Genomic DNA, 12,339 nt, shown 5'->3' with positions numbered 1-12,339 from the left:
TTATCCTTTTGTGAAAAATAATATATGCTGCCTTTTATTCACATGTTGTTCTTAAACTCTAAGAAAAGTCATGCAGATTTTTTCCATTTTATCATATAATATTTTAATTGTTATTATTATCATGGTAGAGATTTTATAATCTTCACTAGAATTCATTTTATCTTGTTCCAAGAGAGAAACAATTTTCCCCAATGGATCCCCAGTCCTAGACAATCAAACTACCTGAGTGTGCACATTATTGCTGAGTCTTCACTTAGTTCATACTATTTTCCCTGATAGTACAAAAATATAACCCATACCTCTTACACTCAGGGGTGATTTTACTCTATTATTTTTCATTGCATTCTGATTGAATTTCATTCAACACTTACAGAATTTTTACACAAATTTTTATAATGAAAATTCTTACTAATTCCTAATTTTAACTGAAACTTTTGTCTTTATTAAAGATATCATATATTTATTAGAGATTAATATTCTTTAAGCCAATTCTTTCCCATTTATTCATTATGTGTTTAATAAATATATTCTGAAATTTATGAAATTTATTTTAAGCATATATATTTATGCATACTAAATATATGAAAATGTCTGCCTATCTACCATTCATCTATCTTTATAATGCCAGGTTTTTTTTTCTTTTTGCTTTTTCTATCTTTTTTTCATTCTTTCTTTCTTTCTTTTGGAGGGGGATTAATAAGAATTGAACCCAGGTATAAATACACACATTATTAATATTACATTGTGATGATTCATATTTTCACATTTGTTTTTCCAGATTTTATAATTTTTTTCTTTTAAATTGATAATTATTTCCCATTTAAAATTTTTATTAAATATTCTATGGAATGTAAATTGTTACTATTTTAAGCTTTTAATGAATTAAAGAATACAAAAATATGAATTTTTTTTACTGTTATAAATATTTAATAGACATTAACTCTATGTATATGTGTATACACACATATATTTGTATATTCTAGTTTTGTTTCTGTATAAGCAAAACAAATGAGAAAAAAAGCAATATCAAAAGAAAATTTTCATCCCCTGACAATATTTTTATTTTCATGAGAAAAGCTGAGGCTATCTCCCCATAAAATTTCAGTGGAGGAAGTCACTTGAAGGAAGTAACTTTACTTTTATCATCTCACAAGTCCTTCCTCATATGCTTAGCTGTGACCCATTTTATTATATGAACTTTTACGTACATTTTTAAAAAATGGAACAGAAAATATGGTTTTTTTTTGCTGTCATAGAAAATGATGAATTAAACAGAATTTATTTCCAAGATCTTCAAAGATTATTCCAAACACGAAGTATCCTTCTAAAAGTATCCCAAATTAAATCAAAGGCACATCATCAAAGTCAAACACTTGTGACATGAAGAATTCTTTTAGGTCATAATATTTTCACATTACTTTGTTTTTAATCATTTGCAATGCTCTGTATGTAGGTCCTACTTTAAACATTTTTTTAAAGGCATGAAATAATGTAGTATCTTTTTAAAAGTGCAACCACAAAGTAAAGGAACTTAAAAAGAGTTCAAATCTGCTTCTTACATAAAATGAGACAACCTAATATATATCATAACATGAATCTTTCTAAACAACACCTCTTGTGTTAAATAAAACAATCTTCTTATTTAGAAAAAATCAAGGCATCATTTGATTAGTAAAGTCTATTCTTCCCCCACAATTTTATACTTTCTTATCTTCATTTAGTAATTATAAATTTATGATAGAACAAATTTTATTATAGTATAAAAATCTTAGGAACAACAAATTACAAATACTCCATTTTTTTTTAATAAACAAAAGTGTTTTCCTTCCTAAAATGTAAACATCCAGTTAATAAAACATACATGATATTCTAGGTATAGCAACACCAGTAACTCACTTATTAAAGAGGTGTATTTTAGTATATTGGTGGTAAGGTTTTTATCTTAATACAAAGCACTTCTTCAGGAGAACCAAGCCATTATTACTTAAAACAATTCTATTTCTTCACTCAGTTTCCTTATTTGAGTAGAAAATCATTAATTTCTGTAGAATTTTGGCTGTAAGATCAGGACACTGGAAAGGTCTGAAATATCTCAGTCATTTGGCTAAAGAAAAGTGTTTTCTTGAGACTTGGAGTCAGTCATTCATTACTTTGTGCTCGAAGGCATTTCTCAACAAACTTCTTCCAAGTCTTCAAAGTAAAATGCAGGATCTGGGCTCTCGGAAGGGGTTGCTTCCGGCTGGAACTCCAACCAGCAGAGCATCCTTACAGGCATTCTGCATGCAGTACTGCTGAAGCTCTGCGGCAGCCTGAGAGACCTTGATCCTCTCCACGCTGGCCTCCAGCTTGAGCTGCTCCACCAGGCGCTGCAGGGCGCTCACGCTGGCCCCCGGAAGACAGGGCGGCGGCGGCGCTGGCTCAGAAAATATGTTTTGAATGGACTTTAACTTTAAGAGAAGCATTTGGTTCATAATAAAATTGAGCTGAAAGTACAGAGTTCCCACATCCCTCTGTACCCACCCATGCATGGGTTCCCTCCCTAGTAGCATCCACAGTGTGGTGCAACATCATCATGCATGATGGTACTTTACATTAAGCTTTATTCAAAGTGTTGTGTATCCTTTGAGTTTTGACAAATGCACAGTTATGTGCAACCATCATTATAGTATCAGAGAGAAGAGTTCCAAAATGCTAAAATTCCTCTGTGCTTTGCCTATTCATCTCTCTTTTCCCCTTAACTCCTGGAAAACACTGAAAGAATGGTTTATTTTCTCTATATCTTTGCCTTTGGGGGGTGGGTGGGATTACATGGTATGTAACTTGTTTGAGACTGTCTTCTTTAATTTCTTAATGTGAATTTAAATTTTCTCCATTTTTTATGACTTGATAGTTCATTTCCTTTTCATGTTGAATAATATTCCATTGTATGTCATGTGCCACAGTCTATTATACATTCCTCAGCTCAACATCCAGGTTGCTTCTAATGTTTGAAAATTGTGTATAAAGTATCCAAGAACATTTGTGTGTGGGTTTTTCTGTGGATATATTTTCAACTCAGTTGGGTAAATATCAAGCACTGTAATTTCTAGATCATATGGTAAGTGTATGTTTAGCTTTATAAAAAAATTTGCCACTCTGTCTTCCAAAATGATATGCAGTATCTTTTCATGTGCATATCCATCCATGCTTTTACATCCATGGATCTTTGGTTAAGTATTTTTTTCAAATATTTTGCAAAATTTTTAATGGGGTCATTCATTTTATTTTTATTGAGTTTTATGGTTCTTTGTACATTTCAGGTTTTGACCCTTGATAGTGTATTTGTAAATATTTTGCTCCCGGTGTGTGACTTTTCTTTACATTTCTCTGAGAGTGTCTTTTGCAAAGCAGCTTCCAATTTGAGTAAAGTCTTACTGCTCAAGTAATTCTCTCATGAAGTATGACCTTTTTCTACCATTTTTCCACTAACATCAACATTTCTTCATTATTGTATCTTTGTAGTGAAGTGTTAGATTAATATGAGTACTCAATTTTTTTTCTTTCTTCAATTTTGAATTCTGTATTCTGACTGTTGCATCTGCCTATAAACCTGTGAGTCAGTTTATAAATATCCACTCATCTGCTTGTTATGATTTTGGTAGACTCTGAACATCAAGATGGAAATGAACATCTTTGACAGTATTGATTCCTCCTATTGTGCCTATCACAGACTCAGAATATTTATTCATTTATTCAGCTTTCTTGATTTCTTTCACTTGGTGTTTTAATCTCAGGTTTCACTGACTCATCCTTGGTATAGAGGAATGGATTAAATGAATATGCATAATAATAGAGCATCCTGCAACCTTCCTAAGACTTCCATTAGTCTAAAAGTTTTTTGATCTTGCTTTTGTGTTGTAAATCCTTCAGCTTTGAGTTTTCGTTTTTTCATGGACAACCATGCCAACTGGAATAGGTTTATATTTCCCCTCCTAGCCAGTCTGTAAATATTTTTTATTTTCTTTTTTATTTCATTAGATTAGCTAGAGCTTCTATTGAAAAGTAGAGAAAAGGAGGGTTCTCCTTGCCTTTTACTTGATCTTCTCAGCAAAGCTGTGAGGGAAAGTATGTTAGCGGTAGGATTTTTTTTCAGGTGTTCTTCACTAAGTTCAGGAAGTTGTCATGTAGGTCTAGTTTGCTGAATGTGTTTATCATGAAGGGGTGTTGGAATTATTTTTCTACTTCAGGATATTAATATATTGGATTACATTAATTTATTTTCAAACATTAGAACCAGCTTCATGTTCATAGAATTAATCCCATTAGGCAATGGTATGCACTGTTTTCTTTACATTCTTAGATCTGATCAACTAATATTTTGTTGAGAAATTTTGTTTCTGGGTCAGGAGTGATATTGATTTGGAGATTTTCTCTTATTACTTTGTCTGGTTTTGTTATTAAATTATAGCCTTGTAGATTGAATTAGAAAGCATTCCTTTGGCTTCTATCTTCTGAAAGAGACTATAGAGAATTAATACATTATTTTTTCTTAAAGGTTTGATATAATTCACTGGTAAATTCCTCTGGGCCTTGTATTTTCTCCTCTGGAAAGTTATTATTTATTGATTCAATTTATTTAATAGACATAGGCCTGTTCAGGCTATTTTTTTTATTATGTGAGTTTTGGCAAATTGTGTCTCTCAAACAATAGTTCCATTTTGTCAATGTTATCAAATTTGTTGCTATAGAGTTCATTACAACATTCTTTATTCTATTCATTGAATCTGTAATGATGCCTCTCATTTCAATAATATTGTAATTTATGTGTTCTCCCTTTTTTTCTTAGTTAACGTGAGAAGAAGTTTATTCATTTTGTCAAAGAAACAACTTTTGATTTTGTTGATTTTTCCCTATTGAGTTCCTGTTTTCAATTTCATTGATTTTTACTGTTATTTTTGATTTTTTAATTTTGCTTACTTTGAATTAAACTTATATTTTGTCAATTTCTAAGATGCAAGTAAACATTATTGACTTTAGAGCTTTCTTTTTTCCTAATATATGCCTTCAATGTTTTAAACTATCCTTTAAGCACTGCATTTGCATCCTACATACTTTGTTCAGTTTAATTTGTATTTTCATTTAGTTTAAAATACTTCAAAATTTCTTTGAAGACTTGCCTTTTGATTTATGTGCTATTCGGAAGTTTAAAGAAGTTTAAAGCTCAGTTTCCAATTACTTTAGGGTTATGTAGCATTCTTACCATTACTGATTTCTAGTTTAATTCCAATGTGGCTTGACAGTAGAAATTATATGTTTTGTTCTTTTAAATTTATAAGGAATGCTTTATGGCCCAGAAAGGGCCTTAACTTGGTGAATTTTTTATGTGGGATAAAGAACAATGTGTATTCTGCTGTGCATGATGAAGTCATCTACAGATATCATTTACTTGCAGTTTGTTGATGGTGCTATGAAGTTTAAATATGTCCTTACTTCTTTTCTGAAAGATGGCTCTATCTCTATATAGGGTACTGAAGTCTTCAATTATAATAATGGATGTATTTATTTTTGTTTTTCTATCTTGTTTTGCCTCATGCTTTTGACTCTATTTTTAGGAAAAGCCTGATTAAGTGTTGCTATGTTCATGGAGAACTGACCCCTTTAAAGTTATGTAATGTGCTAAGAGCCAAGTATATGATGCATGGCATTTTTGGTCGAAAGGTGACGCCAGCTAGCCATTGAGATGATATGATTATGTTAAGATTTGCATTCATATGGATATTGGACTCCTGCTGTTCCCTAGGCCGGCTAGGGACTCCTGGAGAGTTCCCATTGGTTGGGGAAGTACAGTAGGAGGGAGTTCCGGGGGAGGAGCTCTCTCTGCGGTCCCGGAGGAGGCCGCGTGGGTGGATCAAAAATCTTCCGGCGCGTACCAGACATTGGCGGCAGTTTCAAAAAATAAACTTTGTTCCTGCTTGAGTGGCTCGTGATTTTGTGCCCAGCCAGACTGCGGCAGTAATGCACTTCTTTTACCTGATGATGTTCCTTGCTCTGAACTCCACTGTTTGTAATTAATATAACTATTCCATCTTTCATTTGATCAATGTGAGCATAGTATAATTTTCTCAATTTCTTTGATTTTTAATATGCATGTGTCTTTGCAGTCAAAGATAAGTACTTGCAGAGAACTATAGTGTCTCTGTTTATTTGAATTTGTTGTTTTTGCTTTGATGCTGGGGTTTAAGGTAAAGTGGTCAAGAGTTGAATTGAGTTGTGAATCTTCATTCCTGCCTGGGCCCAGAAGCCCCCATAACCCAAACAATAACAATTTACATCTCAGGCTGTGGCGGTGGATGACATTGACCATCAAGTATCCTCTACTCTGAGTCTATGTTCAAGAGTTGTAGAAGTTTCTACTGTCATGTCCTCAAGAACAGACATTTACCTTAGCAACATCCAATCTATCACAGGTATTATTCATTTTTTTACTGTGCTTTTTAAAAAATTTCTATCATTCGTTTGTTTTTACTCTTTCTTAGAACATCTATCTCTCTAATTGTGCTAGTTGTATAGGTGTATGTTCTAATGTCACCTTTTATTAGAACCCTTAAATTATTAATCATAATTATTTGAAATTTATAGTCTAATATTTACCATACTCTTGATATATCTGTGCCTTATCCTGATTTCTCCTGATTTCCTCAAATTGTGTTTGTCACCCTTTATTAGGCTTCTACATTATTATTTTTTTAATTAACCATGCTATACAGGGGAAAAGGAACCTTGGGAAACAATCCTTTAGTGCTCTGATAGTAATGTGTGTGGATAGGTGAAGTATGCTGTAGTGCTGATTGGGACTTGGGACTTCATGAACCTGTGTCTCTGGATTGTCACCTTTGCAAATGATTCTCAATCCTGCCATCCACCCCAACACAAAACTTAATTCACAGTCAATAAACTGCCACCTGCACCGCTACCACAATTGAGATCCCCTGGAGGTCTTTTTTCTAGGTGCTACTGCCACAGAAGAAACCACTGTCCTGGATGCAACTGAAGCCAACATTGCTGCTGACCCCCTAAGATCGCCTGGAGACTATGTCCCAACAGCTGCAGTTGTAGCTGCCGCTCCACCGGAAGCTACTGCTGACCCGCTGCTTGCTGCCAACTACCACCACCACTACTACTGCTACCACAGCCTGAGGACTGCTTCCAGGGAGACTCCAGTTTTGGTTGCATGTGGCTGCACCCATTTTGGGACACCAGCCAGGGCTGGGGGCCTGGGTGCCAGCAGGTTTACCACCACAAGAGCCTCTATCTAGGGTCTCCAGCTGGGACCTGCAGGTCTAGTGTGGGGGTGCCTGAGGATTTGGAGGAGCCTGGGATCTTCCTGCTGAGAGTGCTGGTGGCCCTTGTCTTGCTGCTGCATATCAGTGTTGCTCCTTTGCATGAGTGTATCCCTCATGGTCTCTCTGCAAGTAAGAGGAGCACTGAGATCTTGGGTCTGCAGTGTGGCCGATCTTGAGGTATCTGAAGCCCAGATTGGTGGGATAGAGACTGGGTTTTTGAGGGCTGATCTGGGTTTGGTGATCCCAAAAGATGTCAGAGACAGGGATAAGAAACTGTTGAACACTGACAGAGACAGGTTGACTTTCCAGCAAGACGTATTTTATTTTTTGATTCACTAATCTCTCTACCATATTTGGAACAGGATGTTTATTATGCATCAGTGTATGGAGGACTATGATATATTATTGGTGTTTTGCATTTCAATTGTATTCTTATGTCTTTAATTTTTTTATTGTTGTTATTTGTATTCTTCCTATCTCAGACATAGACTGGCAGATTGGATTTAAAAGCAAGACCCAACAATATGCTATCTTTAAGAGACTCACCTGGTGGGAAAAGTCATCTACTGGCTGAAGGTGAAAGGATGGGAAAAACTTATTACTCATATGGACTGCATAAACAAGCAGGGGTTTACATTCTCATCTCAGATAAAGTATACTTCAAACCCAAGTTAATCAGAAGAGACAAAGAAGGACATTTCGTACTTATTAATGGAAATATATATAAGCAGGACATAACAATTATAAATATTTATGTCCCAAACAATGGAGCATCTATGTACATTAAACAAACCCTGCTCAAATTCAACAGTCAAATAGACAACAATACAGTAATACTGGGTGACTTTAAAGCCACTCTCTCACTACAGGACAGATCTTCCAAACAAAAACTAAATAAGGAAACTATTGAACTAAATAATACAATCAATAATTTAGACTTAAAATACATATATAGAATATTTCATCCATCAACAAGCAAATATACTTTTTTCTCAGCAGCACATGGCTCCTTCTCTAAAATAGACCATACATTATGCCACAAAGCAAATCATAGTACATACAAAAAAAAAAAAAAACCCAAAAAGCAGAGATAATACCCTGCATTCTATCAGACCAAATAGAATGAAATTAGAAATCAATAATAAAATGTAAAAAATAGAGGCTACTATAACAAATGGAGACTAAATAATACACAATTGAATGATGAATGAATAGTAGAAGAAATCAAGGATGAAATTAAAAAATTCTTAGAGATAAATAAGAACACTGATACAACATATCAAAATCTCTGGGACACTATGAAAGCAGTACTAAAAGGAAAGTTTATTGCATTGAGTGTGTTCATTATTAGAATAAAAAGTCAATGAATAAATGACCTAACACTTCATTTCAAAGCCCTAGAAAAAGAAGAACAAATTAACAAATTCAGAGAAGACAGGAAATAATTAAAATTAGAACTGAAAGTAATGAAATTGAAACAAAAGAAACAATTGAAAAATTGACAAAACAAAAAGTTGGTTCTTTGAAAAACTAAATAAACCTTTGACCATGCTAATGAAGAGAAAAAGAGAGAAAAATCAAATTACTAAAATACAAAATGAAGAAGTAAATACCACAATGGACATGTCTGAAATACAGAAGAAAATTGGAAACTATTTTGAAAATTTATACTCTAATAAAATAGAAAATATCGAAGACATTGACAAATTTCTAGAGAATTATGATCTACTCGAACTAAATGAAGAAGTCATACATGGTTCAAATAGATCAGTTTCAAGTAATGAAATAGAAAATGTCATCAAAAGCCTACCAACAAAGAATAGCCTAGGATCAGATCGATTCTCAACCAAGTTCTACAAGACTTTCAACAAAGAATTAACACCAATACTCCTCAAAGTATTCCATGAAATTGAAAAGGAGGGAACCCTTCCAAACTCATTCTATGAGGCTAATATCACTCTGATAGCAAAAACAGACAAAGACACATTAAAGAAAGAAAACTTCAGACCAATATCCCTGATGAACATAGATGCAAAAATTCTCAATAAAATTCTGGTAAATTGCATACAAAAACATATTAAAAAGATAGTGTATCATGATCAATTGGGATTCATCGCAGTGATGCAGAGTTGGTTCAACATACAGAAATCAATAAACATAATACATCATATTAATAGACTTAAAAATAAGAATCATAAAATCATCTCAATAGATACAAGAAAAGCATTTGACAAAATACAGCACACCTTCATGTTCAAAACACTAGAAAAGCTAGGGATAGTAGGAACATTTATCAGCATTTTAAAAGCTATATATGCTAAACCCAAGACCAGCATCATTCTAAATGAAGAAAAATTGAAAGCATTTCCACTAAAAACTGTAGTAAGTCAAAGATGTCCTCTTTCACCACTTCTATTCAATATAATCCTTGAAACTCTAGCCAGAGCAATTAGACAAAAAGATGAAATTAAATACAAATAGTAAAGAAGAACTCAAACTATCATTATTTGCTGATGACATGATTCTGTATTGAGAAGATCCAAAAATTTGACCCCAAAACTTCTAGAACTAATAAATGAATTCAGAAAAGTAGCAGGATATAAAATCAACACCCATAAAGCAAACACATTCCTATATGTCAGCAATTAATCCACTGAAAGAGAAATTAGAAAAAACTACTCCATTCACAATATCCTAAAAAAAAACCAAAAAACTGGCAATCAATCTAACAAAAGACATTAAAGAACTCTACAATGAAAACTATAGCACACTAAAGAAAGAAAATGAAGAAAACCTCAGATGATGGAAAAGTCTCCCATGCTCCAAGTTAGGCAGAATTAAAAATGTCAAAATTGCCATATTATCAAAAGCATTATACAGATTCAATGCAATTCCTATTAAAATCCCAATGACATTCTTCATAAAAATATAAAAAGCAATCATTAAATTTACTTGGAAAAATAAGAGACCCAGAAAAGCTAAAGCAATCCTTAGCAAGAAAAGTGAAGCATCACAATACCAGACCTTAAACTATACTACAGAACTATAGTAATAAAAACAGCATGGTATTTGCACCAACATAGACTTGTAGACCAAATGGTACAGAATAGAAGACACAGAGGCAAACCCACAAAAATATGAGACAAAGTTGCCAAAAACATTCACTGGAGAAAAGATAGACTATCCAACAAATGATTCTGGCAAAACTGGAGATCCATATGTAGCAAAATTAAATTAAACTTCTATCTCTCACCTTGCACAAAAATCAACTCAAAGTGGATCAAAGACTTAGGCACTAGAACAGAGACCCTGCACCTAATAGAAGAAAAAATAGGCCCAAATCTTCACCATGTTGGCCAAGGATCTGAATTCGTTAACAAGATTCCTAAAGCTCAAGAAGTAAAATCAAGAATTAGTAAATGAGATAGATTCAACTTAAAAAGCTTTTTCTCAGCAAAGGAAACTATTAATAAAGTGAGGAGAGAGCCTACAGATTGGGAGAAAATCTTTACCACACGCACCTTCGATAAAGCATTAATCTCTAGGATATATAAAGAACTCAAAAACTTGACACCAAAAAAAAAAAAAACAAATAACCCATCAATAAATGGGCTAAGAAACTAAACAGACACTTTATAGATGAAAAAATACAAGTGGTCAACAAATATATGGAAAAGTGTTCAACATCTCTAGCAATTAGAGAAATGCAAATCAAAACCACCCTAAGATTTCATCTCACTCCAGTCAGAATGGCAATCATCAAGAATATAGGCCACAATAAATGTTGGCGAGGATATGGTGAAAAAGGTACACTCATACATTGCTGGTGGGACTGAAAATTGGAACAACCACATGGAAAGCAATATGAAGATTCCTCAGAAAATTGGGAATGGAACCACCATTTGACCCACGTCCCCCATTAGTTGGTTTATACCCAAAGGACTTAAAATAAGCATTCTATAGTGACACAGCCACATAAATGTTTTTAGCAGCTCAATTCACAATAGCTAGACTATGGAACCACCCAGGTGTCCCTCAGTAGATGAAAGGATAAAGGAAATGTGGTATATATACTCAATGGAATATTACTGAGCTTTAAAGAAGAGTAAAATTATGGCATTTGCCAGTAAATGGTTGGAGTTGGAGAATATCATGCTAAGTGAAATAAGCCAATCCCACAAAACCAAAGGCCTAATTTTTTTCTAATAGCAGAAGCTAATTCACAATAAGGTGTGTGGGGGGGCACTAGGGAAGAATAGTGTTACCTTAGATTAGGTAGAGGGAAGTGATTAGGTAGGGGAGGGGATGTGAAGATAGGAAAGATAGTAGAATGAAACAGACATTATTACTGTATGTATATACGTGACTGCATGACCAGTATGATTCTGCAACCTTTACACTCAGAAAAATGAGAAATTATATCCCATCTATGTATGATTTACCAAAGTGCATAAATGCAGAATGCAGTCTATTGTCATGTGTAACCGATTAAAACAAATAAAAATTATAAAAAAATTAAAAAAAAACAACTTAGGCCTAACAAGATGGCTTCACGGATATCCCTCCCCTCCTTCCTCCTTCTACTCCACTGATTCCTCTTCAATCCATTTACAGTTTACTTTTTCTTTCTTTCTTCATTTTTTTAGTTCATTTCCTATGAATGCACCAATACAGGCATGCACCATGACACATCCACGCACTCACAAATGAAAGTTCCCTTTTCTTCTTTCCTCTTCCTCCTTTCCAATCCATCTGTATATGCTACTGATCTTTCCTCTGTTTTGATAAAATTCCCTCTCCCCATTTTTATCCCTTTTTCTCTTTCTTTCTTTTCTTTTCTTTTTTAATTTTTTTTTCCCATCTGAAAAGCAAAAGAAGACTAGAGATGGGTATTTTCCTCTGTCAGTTTAGCTGGATTCTGATAAATCCCCACTGAGACGAGATCTGATAAAACAGTTTCTCTTGAGAGCATCCCAGGTAAGAATCAAATTCTTTGGGTATATTTCATCTGCCTAGT

The 12,339-nt window shown here is 33.8% G+C and overlaps 1 protein-coding gene across 1 annotated transcript; it reads right to left on the bottom strand.

Moving 5' to 3' along the window:
- Window positions 1-1,260: 1,260 nt before the first annotated feature.
- On the bottom strand, window positions 1,261-7,226 carry LOC107151942 (guanine nucleotide-binding protein G(I)/G(S)/G(O) subunit gamma-10-like). The gene is made up of 2 exons (XM_048799988.1): window positions 7,082-7,226; window positions 1,261-2,413 (listed from the first exon to the last, which is right to left on the bottom strand). The coding sequence occupies exons 1-2, from the start codon at window positions 7,224-7,226 to the stop codon at window positions 2,193-2,195; spliced, it is 366 nt and encodes a 121-aa protein (XP_048655945.1). The 3' UTR covers window positions 1,261-2,192.
- Between the last annotated feature and the right edge of the window lie 5,113 nt (window positions 7,227-12,339).

This window comes from Marmota marmota, unplaced genomic scaffold (assembly GCF_001458135.2).
Source record: "Marmota marmota marmota unplaced genomic scaffold, marMar, whole genome shotgun sequence".
In the NCBI taxonomy this organism is placed as follows: domain Eukaryota; kingdom Metazoa; phylum Chordata; class Mammalia; order Rodentia; family Sciuridae; genus Marmota; species Marmota marmota.
The sequence above is the reverse complement of the archived record's forward strand: the minus strand, read 5'-3'. Positions and strand labels throughout refer to the sequence as shown.

Coding starts and splice junctions, on each gene's coding strand:
- LOC107151942 (XM_048799988.1), bottom strand. CDS start 7,226: ATGGGTGCAGCCACATGCAACCAAAACTGGAGTCTCCCTGGAAGCAGT. Junction 2,414..7,081: donor CGGCAGCTACAACTGCAGCT/GTTGGGACATAG, acceptor TTTCTGAGCCAG/CGCCGCCGCCGCCCTGTCTT.